This window comes from the organism of the source record quoted next, unplaced genomic scaffold (assembly GCF_019419815.1).
Source record: "Pyrus x bretschneideri cultivar Hongxiangsu unplaced genomic scaffold, Pyrus_bretschneideri_v1 Contig27, whole genome shotgun sequence".
NCBI lineage: Eukaryota > Viridiplantae > Streptophyta > Magnoliopsida > Rosales > Rosaceae > Pyrus > Pyrus x bretschneideri.
In genome coordinates this window covers 1016457-1035148 of record NW_025999579.1, presented here as the reverse complement: position 1 = coordinate 1035148, position 18692 = coordinate 1016457, and the positions used below count along the sequence as shown (strand labels likewise).

Genomic DNA, 18692 nt, shown 5'->3' with positions numbered 1-18692 from the left:
ACCTCAGACAATCACGGTGGAGAAGACAATCGGAGAAGGCGATCAGAGAAGAGCGGAAGAGAGCAGGATCGAAGAAGCCGTGAGGCGGTGTGGCGATGGTACCATGTAGAAAACCAAGATCCACAGTTTCTAAATATCTCTCATATATGCATTAATCAGATAACCTTACAATGATGCAGCAGTGTATATATAGACAGTACACTGCTCTTACAATTACAATTATATCCTTGACTAATCTATTTATTTACATAAGAATCATAACAAACATTTAACTAATCATCCTTAGTAAGTTCTAACAATGGTCTCCTTTTATAGTTGAGGACACTTTCGTCCGTGGTCGATGTGAGACTTTAGTAGTTTTATTATGATCCTGACACATGTCGCATCATGATTGGCCTCTTGGTTGGAGAGAAACTCTTGTGTTTTGGCAAGGGTGCCTCAACACGAATCCTTCAATGCATTGCTGAACGTAGAAAATTGACTGGTGCTAATTAATTTCTGAATTAAAGAAGTATGTTACAAACACAATTAAAAGCAAAATTAATAGCCAATTGTAATGATGCACTGTAAGAAAAATTGGAAGGCTAGCTTAACATGTGAATCCAAAGGTTTTCAAACAGATTATAATAACAACATATTCTGCAGGTGAATTTTCGGTTACAAGGGGAATCCGACATTTCCATCCCGTCCTTCCAAAGCCACTTGAGCTAAGACTCGTACAGTGGTTTTATGCCACTTAGTTGAATAAAAAAGAAAACTAGCATAACAATGAAGCAAATGAAATTTAACAACATCTTCATGAGTACTGAAACATCATGTTCGCATCATTTTACTTGCGCTTCAGCACGGCAAGAAAGATAATTGTACTTTCAGTCCCTGACACAATGATGGAGGGTTGCTCTTCAAGTTTCTTGAGATACGAGTCAAAGAGCTCATCTAAGATTTCTTCTCCGAATTGCTGCTTGATCATTTCCTCAAAGCCAGCTCTTATGTGAGATACAACGAGTTGGATTGGAGAGACAGTGGGAGATGCCAGGGGGCGAGGTATTGTTTCCAACTTCTTTAAACTAAAATGTTCATTTCTTTCTACAGCAGCTTCCAGTTCTTGGGAAGTCATGGTATACACGGGAATGTTAAATGTATCTACTTTCTCTTCACTTACTAATCCCTGCGCAAAGAAACACATGGAAGCCATAAACAAAATTTCTTGTGTAAATGAAAGCAAAGTGAGAAATAGAAATACCATTGCTCACCTTCCTAGCCATGTCCATGAGGCAAGACCCCATAAGTTGAAAGGACACGTTTACCAAAGAGTCAGAATGAGGAAGAGTATTGGGCCGACCTGGAATGACGAGAACCATCATTCCTCCGTCTGCGATCTCTTGTGCCCTGGCATTCAGAAAGCACTCCATGTCCTCAGCATGTTGTGCTTCGTAAGCCCTTACGACTTCATCAGTGGAGTTTGAGTAATGGACTCGTCCTTTGTTCCATGCTGAACTGTTTTTGTCCACCACCTGTTTTGGTACTCTAGAAAGCCACTGAAGGGCAAAAGCTGAATGAAAAAAATGAATAGAAGCATTAGGAAATAGGCGACTGTAGAAAGAACCAGGCACGCCCGCAGCATAGTATCGCCTGGTCTGCGGGAGGGATTTGAAGAGCCTGTTGAAATCATTTAGAGTATGATCATTAAAGAAGACTTGAAATTCAGGGATCTGCGAATTCAGCCCTTGGCTCTGAAACTTGAATTCCACAGCTTCGAGTATGTTCTCAACCGCGGTAAATGTGTTTGGCCCAACAGAGCAACCCAAATCAGCAATGAAAAAGGTGTTAGAAGATAACAACACGTCTGTGTCGAGCTTTTCTGCAACTGCCTTGCTTAAGAGTTCCTTGGCAGCATCCACATATCCTTTCTACAAGGATATACGAAATACAAAATCATTGTTCAAGTTACTGATTGTTCCTTAGTTTGTTCTGAATTTCGTATACAAAGAGATTAAGGACTTCGATAAAAGTGCGCATTACAAAATAATAAATTTTGAAATGAATTCATATAAACCTGAAAAGTTGAGTTGTTGGCATAGCTGTTGGGGCCATCTCCACCTTTCATTGGACACGCTTCGGAGAACTTACTGGTTTCCTCGACTGCAGCCATCTCTCTCTTTCTCTATGTTTCTCTGCTGTGTGTCATGTGTTGTATCATGAGGTTCATCATTCTTATATCTGCATTTCCGTCGTTCCTACTCTACTACCTGACACTATCAAAAGAAAATGTAAAACAATTAAATAGGAAACTTGAAAAGCATTGGAATGTACGACAAACTGGTGGTCTTTTACTGATTGTTGAGAAAGAGTTTGTTTGTCCTTCTCCCTTGTCTCACTCCTTCGCCCCCTTCCTATTCGCTTGATTCCTTCCGTCTTTGATCGTCCTTCTCCATATGTCTGACTTTTACATTCAAAGATGCTGGCTGCACTCCCCATATACAAAATGCTGCTGCTAAACTTGTCCTTGTCGAAACTAAAAGATTGCCAAGCGCGGGGCTTTGTATGTTATATAGTTGCTCATAGTTCTTGGATTATAAGATATATGTATATTTGGGAACGTTTCATTAACTGTTGGTTAAGTAAAAGGTCTCTACTTTTTCCAAACCAATGATGCAGAAAACTTTGGTAGGTCAAAGATTAGCAAATATGAACAACCATGGGGTGGCCCACTGATTGGAAACAAGTTTCAAGCCCGTATTCCACATAGCATATTTTGAGTTTGATTCATGGTGCTCGTGAATCACATGATAGTGGTTAGGAGAAGCTGAAATGTCTCTGTGAGTCTTCCTGGCCCCCGAAAAGGTAGATTGCCACGACGAAACCACCCATTGGTCCACGGGGGTAGAGGTGTCTCATTAATAATGTAGAGTTTACATTCTACAAAGGTTCAAGCATAGTCATTATTAATAAGTTCTAATAATGGTCTTCTTTTATAGTTGAGGACGCTTTCGTCGTCGGCCAATATGGGACTCTAGGAGGTTTATTTTGATGTTGACACGTGTAGCGTTGTGATTGATCTCCTGGTTGGAAAGAAATTCTTGTGCCTCGGCAGGGGGCCTCAACACAAATCTTTCAATGCGCCTCTGAAAGTATAAAGTTGGTTGGTGCTGGATAATTTTGGAATTAATGAAGCATGATACAAACACAATTAAATGCAAAAATAATAGACAATTGTAATGATGCAGTGTAAGACAAATTGGAAGGCTAGCTTAATATGATACAATGCATTATATGTGAATTAAGGTTTTCAAACAGATTATAATAATAACACATTCTGCAGGCTAGAGAGTATCTCTATCCTGCAGTGAACTTTCGGTTACAAGCGGAATCCAACATTTCCATCTCGTCTTCCAAAGCCACTTGAGCTAAGACTCGTACAGAGGTTTTATTCCACTTAGTCGTATAAAAAAGAAAACTAACATAACAATGAGCAAATGAAATTTGACATCTTCATGAGTACTGAGACATCATGTTCGCATCATTTTACTTGCGCTTAAGCACGGCTAGAAAGACGATTGCAGTTTCAGTCGCCGACGCAATGATGGAGGGTTGCTCTTCAAGTTTCTTGAGATACGAGTCAAAGAGCTCGTCTAAGATTTCTTCTCCGAATTGCTGCTTGATGACTTCCTCAAAAGCAGCTCTCGCGTGAGATACAAAGAGTTGGATTGGAGAGACAGTGGGAGGAATCGGAGTGTGAGGTACTGTTTCCAACTTCTTTAAACTAAAATATTCATTTCTTTCTACAGCAGCTTCCAGTTCTTGGGGAGTCATGAAATACACAGGAATGTTAAATGTATCTACTTTATCTTCACTGACTACTCCCTGCGCAAAGGAAAAACACATCGAAGCCGTAAACAAAATTTCTTGTGTAATTGAACGCAAAACGAGAAATAGAAAGGCCATTGCTCACCTTCCTAGCCATGTCCATGAGGCAAGACCCTATAAGTTGAAAGCTCACATTTCCCAGAGAGTCAGAATGAGGAATAGTATTGGGCCGGCCTGGAATGACGAGTACCATCATTCCTCCGTCTGCAATCTCTTGTGCCCTGGCATTCAGAAAGCACTCCATGTCCTCAGCATGTTGAGCTTCGTAAGCCCTTACGACTTCATCAGGGGAGTCTGAGTAATGAATTCGTCCCTTGTTCCATGCTGGACTATTTTTGTCCCCCACCTCTTTTGGTACTCTAGAAAGCCACTGAAGGGCAAAAGTTGAATGAAAAAAATGAATAGACGTACTACGAAATAGACGACCATAGAAGGAACCAGGCACTCCGGCAGCGTAGTATCGCCTGGTCTGCGGGAGGGATTTGAAGAGCCTGTTAAAATCATTCAGAGTATGATCGTTAAAGTAGACCTGAAATTCAGGGATCTGCGAATTCAGCTCTTGGCTCTGAAACTTGAATTCCACAGCTTCGATTATGTTCTCAACTGAGATAAATGTGTTTGGCCCGACAGAGCAACCCAAATCAGCAATGTAGAAGGTGTTAGAAGATAACAAGTCGAGCTTTTCTGCAACTGCCTTGCTTAAAAGTTCTTTGGCACCATCCACCGTTCCTTTCTGCAAGGATTTACAAAATACAAAATCATTGTTCGAGTTACCGGCTGTGCCTTAGTTTGTCCTGAATTTCATATACAAAGAGATCAAGGACTTCGATAAAAGTGAGCACTACAAAATAAGAAACTTTGAAATGAATTCATATAAACCTGCAAAGTTGAGTTGTTGGCATAGCTGTTGGGGCCATCTCCACCTTTCATTGGATACTCTTCGGAGAACTTACTTTTTTCCTCGACTGTAGCCATCTCTCTCTTTCTCTATGTTTCTCTGTTGTGTATGTCATGTATTGTATCATGGGGGGTCATTATTCTTATATCTGCATTTCGGCCGTCCCTACTCTACTACTTGACGCTATGAAAAGACAAAGTAAAACAATTAAAATTTAGGAAACGTGAAAGCACTGGAAAGTAAGACAAACTGGTGGTCTTTTTCTGATTGTTGAGAAAGTCTTTGTTTGTCCTTCTCCCTTGTCTCACTCCTTCGCCCCCTTCCTATTCGCTTGATTCCTTCTTTGATAGTCCTTCTACGTATGTCTGACTTTTACATTCAAAGATGCTGTATGCACCCCCGTATCCAAAATGCTGCTGCTAAACTAGTCCATGTCGAAACTAAAAGATTGCCCAGCGCGGGGCTTTCTATGTTATATAGCTGCCTATAGTTCTTGGATTATTAGATATATGTACATTTGGGAATGTTACATTAATTGTTGGTAAAGTAAAAGGTCTCTACTTTTTCCAAACCAATGATGCAGAAAACTTTGGTAGGTCAAGGATTAGCAAGATATGAACAACCATGGGGTGGCCCACTGATTGGGAACAAATTTCAAGCCCATATTTCACATAGCACGTTCTGGGTTTGATTCAGGGTGCTGGTGAATCACATGATAGTGGTCTAGATAGACTAAAATGTCTATGTGAGTCTTCCCGGTTCCCGAAAAGGTGGATTGCTGCGAGGAAACCACCCGTTGGTCCACGAGGGTAGAGGTGTCTCATGAATAATGTAGTACAAAGGTTCAAGCATAGTCATTATTAATAAGTTCTAATAATGGTTTCTTTTTATAGTTGAGGACGCTTTTGCCCTCGACCAATGTGGGATTTTAGGAGGTTTATTCTGATGTTAACACGTGTAGCGTTGTAATTGGTCTCCTAGTTGGAAAGAAACTCTTGTGCATCGGCAGGGGGTCCTCAACATGAATCTTTTAATGCGCCTCTGAAAGTAAAAAGTTAATTGGTGTTGGATAATTTCGGAATTAGTGAAGTATGGTATAAACACAATTAAAAGCCAAATTAATAGCCAATTGTAATGATGCAGTGTAAGACAAATTGGAAGGCTAGCTTAATATGATACAATGCATTATATGTGAATTAAGGTTTTCAAACCGATTAAAATAGTAGCACATTCTGCAGGCTAGAGAGTATCTCTCTCCTGCAGTGAATTTTAGGTTACAAGGGGAATCCAACATTTCCATCTCGCCTTCCCAAGCCACTTGAGCTAAGACTCGTACAGAGGTTTTATTCCACTTAGTCGTATAAAAAAACACTAACATAACAATGAAGCAAATGAAATTTGACAACATCTTCATGAGTACTGAGACATCATGTTCGCATCATTTTACTTGCGCTTCAGCACGGCAAGAAAGATGATTGCAGTTCCAGTCCCTGACTCAATGATGGAAGGTTGCTCTTCAAGTTTCTTGAGATACGAGTCAAAGAGCTCATCTAAGATTTCTTCTCCGAATTGCTGCTTGACGATTCCCTCAAAGCCAGCTCTCATGTGAGATACAACAAGTTGGATTGGAGAGAAAGTTGGAGGAACCGGAGTGTGAGGTATTGTTTCCAACTTCTTTAAACTAAAATGTTTATTTCTTTCTACAGCAGCTTCCAGTTCTTGGGGAGTCATGGCATACACAGGAATGCTAAATGTATCTACTTTCTCTTCACTTACTAATCCCTGCGCAAAGGAAAAACACATGGACGTCATATAAACAAAATTTCTTGTGTAATTGAACGCAAAGCGAGAAATAGAAATACCATTGCTCACCTTCCTAGCCATGTCCATGAGGCAAGACCCTATAAGTTGAAAGCTCACATTTCCCACAGATTCAGAATGAGGGAGAGTATTGGGTCTGCCTGGAATGACGAGTACCATCATTCCTCCGTCTGCAATCTCTTGTGCCCTGGCATTCAGAAAGCACTCTATGTCCTCAGCAAGTTGAGCTTCGTGAGCCCTTACGACTTCATCAGTGGAGTTTGAGTAATGGATTCGTCCTTTGTTCCATGCTGGACTGTTTTTGTCCACCACCTCTTTTGGTACTCTAGAAAGCCACTGAAGGGCAAAAGTTGAAATAGGTTACAACAATTCACCCTCGAGCATGAAAATTCATACGATGAAAATACGTTATGCAAATTGAGTAAACGGTGATTAATAGTCAATAGATGGAAACAAGACTTTGTTAATTAATGATGCCATTTCCCAATTCCGACTCCAGCCAACATAAGAAAATTTAGAACATTATTCTTACTTAGCACCTGAGATTTGGAGTTCGGTTCCTCCCTCCCTCACTATCACTTGTATAAAAAAGAAAAAAGTAAGAGCAAAATGAAAGAGGTCTATTGTCATATCCCGGTCCGAGCCCCCATCACATTCCGGGCTCGACTCCAACGTAGTACGATATTGTCCGCTTTAGACCCCGACCACGCCCTCATGGTTTTGTTTCTGGAAACTCACACGAGAACTTTCCAGTGGATCACTCATCTTGGGATTGCTCTCGCGCGAACTCGCTTAACTTAGGAGTTTCGATGAAACCCGAAGACAGTGAGCTCCCAAAAGGCCTCGTTTTAGGTAGAGATGAGAATATACATATAAGGCTTACAGGATCCTCTCCACTGGGTGATGTGGGATCTAACAATCCACCCCCCCTTAGGGGTCCAACGTCCTCATCGGCACACTCGCACCACATGGCAAAGTTCCCCGACCCCGATATCCTAGGGACATTGGAGTGGGGGCGTGTCATATATTAGTATTAATATAAAGAAGTCTGCTTTAATGGCTGGTTTGAGGTTGTGATGCTTCTAAAAATAACTCCACTTTAAAAAATTTGAAACATCAAATGTCTTTGGTAAAACAAACAAAAAAAAGTGTTTTTTTTTTAAATTGCTTCAATAATAGTAAAACCATGCTTCTAAAAAAGTGTGTTTTTTTCAAGTCATAGTGAACAATGCCAATTTAATGAAATTTTGAAATGACAAGTATATCTCTACATATTTTACATGATTACAATCTTTGCTCCTACATTATTCTCTTTGACAATTTTTTTCTCACATTCAATACCATTTTTTTTTTAGTCATTTAACATATTTACAACGGTTTTATATAAAAATTTACCAAACACTCAACAACTTTATTTTACAACTGAATATTCTCACAGCAAAGCGTAAATAGCTTTTTAAAAAAGTACAGCAATACAAAACTAGTACTAAGTTGTATCATTTCATTACGATGAAGCACATACATTCTAGTATTATCATCAGTGTTTACGCTTGAGAAGGACAAATAATCCAACAGCCAAGCCGTCGTCGGCAGTAGTGAGGAACGGACGTGGGCGTGCTTCGATTTTCTTCGAGTAGCGAACGCAAAGCGGCTCCATAATGTCAGTGCCGAAGTGCTTTGTGAGGAGACTCTCCATGCCAGCTCTAACCTCTGCGGTTTTACTCAAAGGGATAGGCATCCGAGGTTGCTCTTCCAGTCTCGCAATTTCAAAACACCCATTTTTGTGTATTAGCTCCCTCAGCTCCTCCATTGATGGGCTGTATGTTGGATAGTTGAAAGAGTCTAGTTTATCTTTGCTTATTAATCCCTGCAGTGCCGACAAAGGTTACCCATTAAATGTATGAGAGGTTCTCTCTGCAAGACGTCTATTCATTTTAAACGGACAGACATTTCAAGAAAACGTCATTAAGTATGATCAGTTTTATTCAACTTTAACTCACAAGATTCATCAAAAAATGAATTATATGTGCGTTTAACATAAATTTCCAGTGCTATAGTATCATATTTGACTCCCAAAATTAATTTCATAAAAACAGGGAAGCATATGATAAGTTTCCCTGAATCTTCAATATTGCAAACTTGCAGCCTAATCTACTGCAACATTAGTCTTCAACAGATTTATCAAAAGACTAACGCTGCAGTAGATAAGGGTTTGGATCATCTTTGTGAGGATCCTCTCCAGATTCTCTTTGTAATGATCTCAGAAATTCTTTAGTCGTGTCCATTCATCATACATCGTGCGTTCAGAAATTATTTTAAATTTTTTCTTTAAAATTGAACACAAATAATACCTAAAGAAAACTAATCGCACGATTTACGATGAACGAATACAATTAAAGGATCCTCTAGATCCTCACAAAGAGGATCCTCATTCTACTTATATGAGGATGTCACTGTAGCAGTTTTTCACGTCAATCATGCACTTGTCACATGAGAAGCGAAAACACATTACAGTGCATGAGTGGCTTGAAACAACGATACAATAGCATCACCATTGTAGGTAAGTTTCTCTTGAGCTTCTGGCTAACATTTGTCCATATATGTGTGTCCAAATTTTGTTGATTACCTCATTGGCCATATCTATGAGGCAAGCTTCAACCGGTTCGTAAATCGGGCCACAAGAACATTCTGCTGGAAGTGTCCCATCCGGACGCCCGGAAATAAGAAGCACCATTAAACCTCCGGGAGCTAGCTCTTCCGCTCGAGCATCAAGAAAACACTTGATGTCTTTCGCATACTGAAGCGAATATGCGTGACCAACTTCAATAGGCGCATTGGAATAACAAATCCTTCCCCTATTGCATATAGGTGAGTCCAAATCCCCTACAGCTTCAGGTGCCTTAGAAAGCCAAATGACTGAGTAGGCAGAGTAAACAAAATTAAGGGATGCCTTGGGGAACAATCTTCCGTAAAATGACCCTGGAACTCCCACTGAGAAGTATTGCCTATCTGGGGAAAGATTGGCGAAAAGAGTGTTGAAATCGTTCGAAACATGATCGTTGAAGTAGACATGGAATTCGGGGAGCGAAGAGGATTGGCCTTCGATCTGGAATTTTTGTGTCACGGTGTCTATAATGTTTTTGACTGCGATGAAAGTGTTGGGACCAACAGAACAACCTAGATCAGCAATCGAAAATGACAAGTTTGAAACAGCATTTCCTTGAGACAGATGATTTTCGATTTGTAGGTTTTCAAGTATGGCCTCAAAAAGCATTCCCTTGGCCGTATCAGCTGCCTTCCGCTGCTCAGTAAATTAACAATTAAAGCCTGATTAATTAACTCATTAGGGGAGCTATAAAGAGAAGTGATCAGTATCAGGTTTTTTTTGGGGATGAACCGGAATTTTTCCCGTAGCTGTATTGGCCGTCTCCTCCTGTCATAGGAAACGATTCTTGATCCATTTCTGTCTGAAAATTTCAAGAAATTATCTAGCAACTGCTTACATGTATATGCTTTAGGGAAACAACAAATTGCAATCTCATTCTATTTATTAACTACTAGTTAATTAGAGTCAAGCATGTCATCTTTGGAGGGCGTTGCAGTGGTAGTTATAAGAATATCATTAATAGTTTAAACAGTATTAGTATTGGTGGAGTGGAGATGCGATCTAGTATCTATATATATAGTTTGTTAAAATACATTATTCAAACATGCCAAATAGTAAATTAAGGTGCATGTGGAGTTGTTAGCTTAGCCGCCGTTGGGGGCATCTCCTCGACCGCTCTCTCTAGGTCTGTCTGTTTTGGGGAAGGTGCATGGGGAAATGACATGTTGTAACGTCGGGCTCAATATTGCAATTGTATACGTTGCCTGCTGCTTCCATACTAGTTAATGGTTAATGAACGGCAAGTAGTCTTTTATTACAGCGGTGAAAATGTGTTGAGTTTTTGCATGATAGAGTAGGTTCGAACTCTGTTAGTAAGTAATTTAACATCTAATTTAACAAAATTTATCACTTGGCCAAAAAAATAAAACATAAAAAAAGTCAATGAATGGAAAGAAGACCTTGTTAACAAAAATGCTTTTTTTTTTTTTTTGGGTACACAAAATTCTATTTTTACTATATATTTGTATTATCCTTTGTAGAAAAACTAATGAAAAGTGACTTCAAATCTTTGTATTTAAATAAAACAATTATCTATTAAATTTATTTAATGATAAAGACAAAAGAATAAAAAAAGAAACATAAAAAACCCAACTTGATGGGCGCGCATACCCTCTTCCACTCTTTTTCCTCCCATTGTCAGCCATCATCAAGAGATTTTCTTTTCTTTTCTTTTTTTTTTTTTTTTTTATAGAATAAGAAAAAGACTTCAAATTGAATTACATTTCCCAGTTTTATTTTTGTGGTTGTTTTCCAATAGTAGTCTAAGATTATGAGAAATTTTTCAATATGCCTGGAATATAGGATAGTACACCACGTTTCTCTATATAAGCGGTAAGATTCTTGTGTTAAAAAATTCACATAAAAAATAAAATTTTCCACAACTTACATAATAACATGTGGTGTACCACTTGTGTTACAGGTACACATGTTCTTAAAAAATTAAATTTATAAAAAATTTGGAAATCAAAGTTATGAACATATCGATCACATCGACAATCATAAGATTGAAATATCAACATATGATATGGTAACATTAAAAAAATGTTGTTGACTTACGACAAATCTATTATCATGAGAATAAAGATCTTTTCCGGATCCTCATTGTGAAGATTCCGAAGATTCTTAAATCGTGTTTATTATGGATTCCAACTCCCAAGACCACCTCCAACATCAGGAAACTTAGAACAAAATAAGAAAAGCTACAGGACAGGCATAAACTATAGCACACCATTTTATGTTCTTTGTTCATTCAACAAGATTTCCAAAGATCCACGGCCCGGGTGCGTCTGTTAGCCTCTCACAACCCACAAGAACAAATGAGAGAGTGGATTCACCATCCCAAACTACTCTGAAAATAATTAGAGGAAAACTTGCGCAGAGTTACCTGGTTATGACAACTCTCACACTGCATCGGGTGAGGTCAAAAATACATACAAAAAATAGCTTAAATTAATTCACTTCTCCGTCGGAATCCAGCAATGTTCCGTACCATAAGAGACCGCTCTCCGAATATACCTGTCGGAAAAAAACGATTTGTTTCTCGCATCCATTTAAACCAGAACGAAATAGACTGAACTTACGGAGTTGGTACAAAGAAGGAAAAAACAAAATCCACCAATCATAAGAAACATCAACAAAACGAACCGATCAATCAGAATTTTAATCGATCTATTAACCCGGTAATGGGTGGCTCGATTCAATACTACTACTTTACACTCTTAAAATATGAAAAATGTCGCCGTACCCTGCAAAAGCTCACTCCAGAGTACATGAGCATCCAGCAGCACTATACGACTGCGTAAATCTACGAACTATATTAACCCGCTATCAGAGTCCATTCATTTTGCTTTGTAGGTGATGCTGCGCTGACTTCAAACGCATCAAGCTGCCACGCAGTCCGTCCTACTGACCCAGCTCTGCCAATCAACAAGAATTGGGTTATCATGGGATCGGAAAATCCAAAATACAGAAGTATTGAGTAAGCGTTGGATGCAAATGCAAATGCAAACGCAAACGCAACTCATAGTAAAGACCTTTAATATATAGGCACCTTACACTATTTAGGTAGTTAGATGCGAACAAAATTTTAAAATTTAGAGCCGAGTAAACATCAGCAACTAACCAATACGCAGAAGAGGAAACAGAGAGAAAGTATGTAGGAAAATAGCATTCGAAAACCCTTACCCTCAAGACCAAAATTGTTTAAGCACTTGATCTGTTGCGGTAATTTGTTGGTTGATCAATCACTTTTCCAACCGCAATAGTTTTTCCTGCAGAACGTAGAAATAACCTTTACTACAACATGCCAAAAACATCCTGGATGTATGAACAGAATGGCGAAGGCAAGGTATATAGTACCCTCAGTACGAAGAGTAAACCTCCCAAGTTGTGGAAAGTCTGCAAACTTCTCAATGCATATCATGTTACCGACCTGCAGGAGCACATGAGCACAGGGTAAGTGAACCAGGTGCGACAACAATGTTTAAAATTCACTACCTCTCCTCTTTTTGAAGGGGGTTGATAACAAAAGTATAATGATACAAACCTGAATCTTGCACACAACAACGGCACCATTCTTGACAAAACGAATATGCTTTTTCATAGGTTTCTTCGTCTTCGGATCCATTTGACTTACAAGCTCAATAATCTCACATTCTTCAACAACCGAGTGAATATGCAGGACAGCTTTATAGCCAGCCGTCAAGATTGCCTGAAGAGAAGGATATGGAGGGCTCCAGATAAATACATACACATGTTCATCAACCAAGATTGTAAGACGGAGAGAGGAGAAAGTGAGTGAGAGAGAGAGAGAGAGAGAGAGAGAGAGAGAGATTCAAACATTGTCCAGCAGTTCAAGGATCTGCAACTGGGCGAAAAATTCTGTTACAGCAGGTATTGGATTTGCTGCATTAACAAAAAAAAAAAAGTATATTAAGAGCAAACATATACGAAGTAAACATTGGGGACAAAATAAAGGGGAGAAGAGAGGAGGGAGGGCGGGAAAGAAAGAAAATAATACAATAACTGATTTTATGAAACTAAAACTAACCAAAAACAGTTTCAAATAGTTTTCAATTTTCTTTATTTTAATTCTACACGTCTTCCCTCCTCTTATCCTCACTTCTCTCTATATCATCTCTTTCCCTTCTCCATTTTTCTTACATCTCTTCAGTTAAAAACAAATAAAAGCCAACTAGCTATTCTTTAGTGATGCTTTGGATTCCAATGTCGCTAGACATTCCAAGTTCGAATCCCCCACCTCCCAACTGATAAATAAGTAAGATAAATAGTGAGAATTTCTATAAACAAATAAAGATACGTGCTCAAACCTTAAAGGGAAAAAACGAATATGCAGCAGTAATGCAATTTTTTACTTTTAAGGAATAAAATACTAGAAAACTCAGAATGGACAAAGAATCTGGTGAAATGCCGTGAAATAGAACTTACCAACACTCGACAAGACAAAGCCTGACAATATATCTTCATCCTCAATGCCTGATAATCTAACCCGTAGATTTTCACCTGGGCCCGCACGTTTCACCCTATCATCATCAATGTATAGAGCAACAGCCTTCACTGGAACCTGCAAAAGAATGTGTTGAATTGTATTTTTAGTATAAAATCTTTATAGAAAACAGGTAAAATTATAGAGGAAATAATATTTAAAAGGAACCAGAAGGAACCTTATTTGGCATGATAACCAACGAATCCCCTTCACGCACTGACCCAGATTCCACTTTGCCCATAACAACTGTTCCCATGTCCTTGAATCTGTCTATGATAGGCATCCTACAGAAAGGAATTCAGAGGATTAAAGAAAATTAGAGATAATACATTAACCATAAATCACCAATTCGTGTCACAGTTTACTAAATCACTAGGGAGCCATTGATCCCCCACCTCATCCTCCACCCTCCGTATATTTTCATTAGGTGCCATTGCCAATGACCGTAATACCATTTCCAAACAAAGATATTGTAAAGAAATTAGAGTACAAGCCACTCCTCACACTTCAAACTGACAATATAATGCTTCCTACCTCAGTGCATTAAGAAGTAACTGTTGAAAACTTTCAAGGGAAGAAAAATTTGCAAATATAATAGAAAATGTCTCCTCGATTAGTAAAAAAAAGTATATGTACATCAATCAGACTTCTTCAAATAAAAATGATAGATTCAAATACAGATGCTTACTTAAGACGTTTGAAGGCAAGGTTAATAAACAGACCACGTACCTGAATGAACCTTTAGGATCTCGTAGAGGAATTTCAATAGAATCAAGGACTTCGAAAAGGCAGGGACCATCCCACCACGAACATACACTTTTATCCACTCTGGTTTTTATATTTGAACCAATCAGGCCAGACATAGGCAGAAATTGCACATCTGCAGAGGCAAAGTGCAAATCAATAACATCCTATGTCAACACACATAATACAAACCAGTGCCTCAAACTACCATTACTATCTGTTCAGATAGAAAAGAAATAGAATCAAAATGAAAGAAGAAATCCACTAACATAACATTTACTTCTGTGACAGAAAGGTATCACAAGCACAAATAAGAGAAACAATAGCATAAAATCATGATCAACTACACCATAATTTAATGTACTGACTCGAGCATACATATTTTCATTGAAATAAAAGTTTCCATTTTTGTTTTCTCCAATCTCATAAATATGAGCAAGTTTTTGCAGGCCACAGGAGTTGCCTATTCCTCAACTCTTCCCCAATTTTCCTCATAATATCAAACAAAGGAGAACATGCCTGTTAGTCCCCTTTTTCAATCCTTCTATTGAACATAGGGTCATCATAGTTTGAGAATAGTAAAATGATTGTGGCCTATTCCCCACAGTATAAGTTACAACTTAAATTAGAAATCCAGCATAATTACTAAGTCAACGGCATTAACCCAAACAAAGAGAAAAATAGAAAGAAAGATATGACTTCCCAAATACCAAAACCATAAAATAACATATCTATAAGTTTCTGAAGAAATAATTATCACGTACGGACGTACCTTTTTTCACATTGTAGCCTGATGCTTTAAGGAATGGCACCATCTTTGACCCAATTTCATCATACCTGAAGAAATTATGAAATTAAAAACATAAGAAATCACTAATCAATAGGGGCAGGGGCACATACAAGAGAGGGAGGGTGTTAGATCCGAAAAATCACTCTAAAAGAGGTAAAGTACCTTTCTTTTGACCAGTTCACAGTGGGATCATCCATTTTATTCACAACAACAAGCAACTTAGACACACCCAATGTCTTAGCAAGTTGAACGTGTTCACGGGTCTGCCCACCCCTCTCATACCCAGTTTCAAATTCTCCTTTCCGAGCAGAAATTACCTAAACAGAAAGACAAAGGAGAAAAGCGAGAGGCTATTAAATATACAAAATTTACCTTTGCTGGGTTGAAGCAGTAATTAAGCATCACGAATGTAACTCACCAGTACTCCTACATCAGCTTGAGATGCACCACTGATCATATTGGGAACGTAACTTTTGTGGCCCTGTTAATAAACATGCACTACTCAGAATCACCCGAAAAAAGCAAGCCAAACCATATTGTCCAAGAAAATGAAAAATGTGAAGTCTTCTTGTGATTTGTGAAAAAGAAATTAACTCACGGGTGCATCCAAGATTGTAAATCTTGATGTTTCGGTTTCAAAGTGGGCCCGCCCAACTTCAACTGTTTTACCCTGCAATAAGATTCCCAAAAACAAATAATTAGCGCCCAAATAAGCTGTTCCTTTGACAAAACTAGCTGTGTAAGCATCATAGTTAGCATTTGACAATGACTTAAAGATTGACAATAACATTGCAGTATATCAAACCATACCTTCTCTCTCTCTTCTTCATTGGTATCCATAATATATGCCATATACCTAGCAGATATGACATAACCATAGTCAATGGGGAGTGATCCAAACACAAAATGTTCATGCAGCATATGTAAGGTCCATTTTTGCATCAGATGATATGTTAATGCAGTTTTGAACTATAAAATTTTGCCACTGAATGACACATTAAGAAAACCAAGACAAGGAATGTAAGAGAACATTATGAGATACCACCAAAGATCTGTACTAACATTGTGGAATTGTTAACTAGTGATCTGCATATGTCAGATAAAGTCAAAAGTTACTGATATTTTGAGGGAAGATGAGGATCTTGGGGACAAGGGGCTAGGACACAATAAGATAGCACTAGGATATGCTCACCAGCTTTCCCTACTTTTGTCCTTTGCTTCTTTTTCATATTTTTGGATCGTACGATCATCAACCTGACCGCTAAGGAAAAGAATTTGGCCTCCTGTTGTGGATTTTCCAGCATCTGCAACCAAGACAAGACACGTTATTAAGCCCCGTTTGGGTTTACACCACAAAATGGAACTTTAATAGCAACAGGCAAGTGTATGGTTCTAAGTTAAGAAGGCAGGACAATAATCGAAATTGTTAGATAAAGCAACCTTGTGATAAAAATTAACTTACCAACATGGCCAATAAAAACAACATTCAAGTGCCTCTTCCTATCTAATTCAATGTCATCATGTTCTTCTTCAGGCTCTGGGATTTCCTTCGCTTTCCCTGCATATCCAGTCCAAACATTAATCTCCCAGAAGAATATTAGAATAGAATTTGGTATGGAAAATTACAAGTGATGCAGTACGAGTTATTGTTTAAGAAAAAAAGGCACAAAATAACAGACAAAAACAAATATGGACTGAGCTTCAATAGTACCTTTATGCTCAACTACAACTGACTGATCAGACTGCGTATGAATCTCTTCCCTGGGATCTGAAATTGCTCCAATATTTGGAGGGTAAAACAGAGTTAATCTTCTACATCAATCTCCCATCAAGCCAAAGTACTAGGCAAAAGCATCTAGAAATCACATGCCCTACTTCCCATCAAAAGGATCCCGTACAAGATGGAAAACCAAAGTAGAAAATTACAGAAAGGAATAAATTTATGTCTGCATATCAAGTTAATTGCATCAAATAAGTAGCGCTAACAAGATGTGATGTGGGTAATCAAAAGCGATAGGAAAATTAAACAAGCACTGTCAATCATGCTACCATGTCTTTAAGTATATATAACCAGAAACTGAAAGTGATTTTGTAGCCGCCAATTTTCATTTTTAATGGTACTCTAGGTTCTGTAGTATTACTCCTTAGTCATTATAACCAGTTACTGGAAGCATTTAATGATAAGCGTATCACATGTTAATAAAGCACAATCAAAATACGCCCTCTCAACCCAGAACTCTACTCAACAAAACAATAACATAATATTGAAATCGACGATACCACCAACCTTTCTCCATCTTACTCTCGTTCTCTACTTCCAGCATTGCTTCGTCTGGTTTAACAACCCCATTATCTTCTGCTACATTTTAACCAAACTATGGGCTCAGCGATTAAAAACTTACCATCGCACAGCCATCATTATCATTTATCTTAACCAAAACAAATAAATTCAAATTCCGTTTTAGAGTTACCTTCCGAATCAAGCTGTAACGATCGGATTTCCTCCTCGATATCTACGATTTACAGAAGTTTGAATCAAATCTCAAAAATCAGCCTCATTAATTTCGAATAATTCATAGCAAATAAGCGCCATGCACTAAAATTTATCCCGAACTCCTTCATTCAAATTACCAGAAACAAGGAAAATCCAAACAGATAAAAAATAAACAATTGCATTAACAAATTTATTCGGTGTAATTTATTTATTTTATTTCAGCATCCAACTACCGAAGCTAGACCAATCCTAAACATAATTAAATACTAAAAAAACTGATAAATTCGAATAAAAATAAACTAAATTTCCGAACTTCGCAAACTCCTGACAAACTGGAATACAAGCAAAATAGATTCAGATCAGAACTCATAAATCGCCGGGATCTACCGGAGCTCAATCGCCGAACAAAATCAATCTCCACAAATTAAACATTAAAAAGATAGGAGATTGAAAATTCTAGAAATCAAGAACTGAGATTTCTATAAACAGATGATTAGATTAGGGGATTAGGGTTTAGAGTTGTGTACCCATGGATGGCGAGGGTTTCTGTGAGATTCTGTAGCGACCAGCTAGGGTTTTGATGCGAAGCGAGCGAGGAAGAAAGGGGAGTGATAAAATGTGGACACTTGTACTGAGTGTACCGATATTAATGTCTTCGTGTGTGGGGATTTATATGGGTGGTGCTGCTATATACACAATTTTTACTCGTCCCATGTCGGTTCAACTTTTAATCGATGAATCAAATAAATTAAATACTACTAATATTTAATTTGTTGAATTAAATGAATTAAGAAAATCAACATTAAGCAAGTAACAAGCATTTGTCAAAAGTAAAAACACATGTGTTAATAGTACTATCCATTTATATATGTTGGTTTTTGCTTACAGTTTGGTCTCCAATTTAAG

General features: G+C 38.2%; 5 protein-coding genes across 8 annotated transcripts; all 5 read right to left on the bottom strand.

The window, feature by feature from the left end:
- Window positions 1–576: 576 nt before the first annotated feature.
- Window positions 577–2326, bottom strand: LOC103950600 (loganic acid O-methyltransferase-like). The gene is made up of 3 exons (XM_009361833.3): window positions 2057–2326; window positions 1254–1910; window positions 577–1168 (listed from the first exon to the last, which is right to left on the bottom strand). Exons 1-3 carry the CDS (start codon window positions 2150–2152, stop codon window positions 830–832), a joined length of 1092 nt encoding a protein of 363 aa, XP_009360108.2. The 5' UTR covers window positions 2153–2326; the 3' UTR covers window positions 577–829.
- A 1044-nt stretch (window positions 2327–3370) lies between these two features.
- On the bottom strand, window positions 3371–4922 carry LOC103950599 (loganic acid O-methyltransferase-like). Its single transcript, XM_009361832.3, has 3 exons — window positions 4747–4922; window positions 3953–4600; window positions 3371–3864 (listed from the first exon to the last, which is right to left on the bottom strand). The coding sequence occupies exons 1-3, from the start codon at window positions 4840–4842 to the stop codon at window positions 3526–3528; spliced, it is 1083 nt and encodes a 360-aa protein (XP_009360107.2). The 5' UTR covers window positions 4843–4922; the 3' UTR covers window positions 3371–3525.
- A 1236-nt stretch (window positions 4923–6158) lies between these two features.
- On the bottom strand, window positions 6159–6934 carry LOC125468040 (loganic acid O-methyltransferase-like; the record flags this gene model as incomplete). Its single annotated transcript, XM_048587500.1, has 2 exons — window positions 6159–6547; window positions 6638–6934. Coding segments are annotated over 2 exons (636 nt in total), but the record flags the coding sequence as incomplete, so codon positions are not given.
- Window positions 6935–8061: 1127 nt separating this feature from the next.
- On the bottom strand, window positions 8062–10469 carry LOC103950673 (loganic acid O-methyltransferase-like). Its single transcript, XM_048587884.1, has 3 exons — window positions 10452–10469; window positions 9213–9887; window positions 8062–8453 (listed from the first exon to the last, which is right to left on the bottom strand). Exons 1-3 carry the CDS (start codon window positions 10467–10469, stop codon window positions 8124–8126), a joined length of 1023 nt encoding a protein of 340 aa, XP_048443841.1. The 3' UTR covers window positions 8062–8123.
- Window positions 10470–11774: 1305 nt separating this feature from the next.
- Window positions 11775–18467, bottom strand: LOC103950598 (eukaryotic peptide chain release factor GTP-binding subunit ERF3A). Of its 4 annotated transcripts, none has more exons than XM_009361828.3 (19): window positions 18314–18467; window positions 17764–17805; window positions 17580–17651; window positions 17004–17060; window positions 16755–16850; window positions 16485–16596; window positions 16103–16148; window positions 15891–15962; window positions 15711–15773; window positions 15455–15609; window positions 15275–15339; window positions 14488–14638; window positions 13937–14042; window positions 13701–13836; window positions 13093–13157; window positions 12799–12963; window positions 12612–12684; window positions 12438–12523; window positions 11775–12169 (listed from the first exon to the last, which is right to left on the bottom strand). In XM_009361828.3, exons 1-18 carry the CDS (start codon window positions 18315–18317, stop codon window positions 12456–12458), a joined length of 1548 nt encoding a protein of 515 aa, XP_009360103.2. In that variant the 5' UTR covers window positions 18318–18467; the 3' UTR covers window positions 11775–12169; window positions 12438–12455. The 4 variants fall into 4 exon arrangements, with proteins under 4 accessions (XP_009360103.2, XP_009360104.2, XP_048443684.1 ...); XM_009361829.3 differs by having other exon boundaries at window positions 17580–17648; window positions 18314–18466; XM_048587727.1 differs by lacking the exon at window positions 17580–17651.
- Between the last annotated feature and the right edge of the window lie 225 nt (window positions 18468–18692).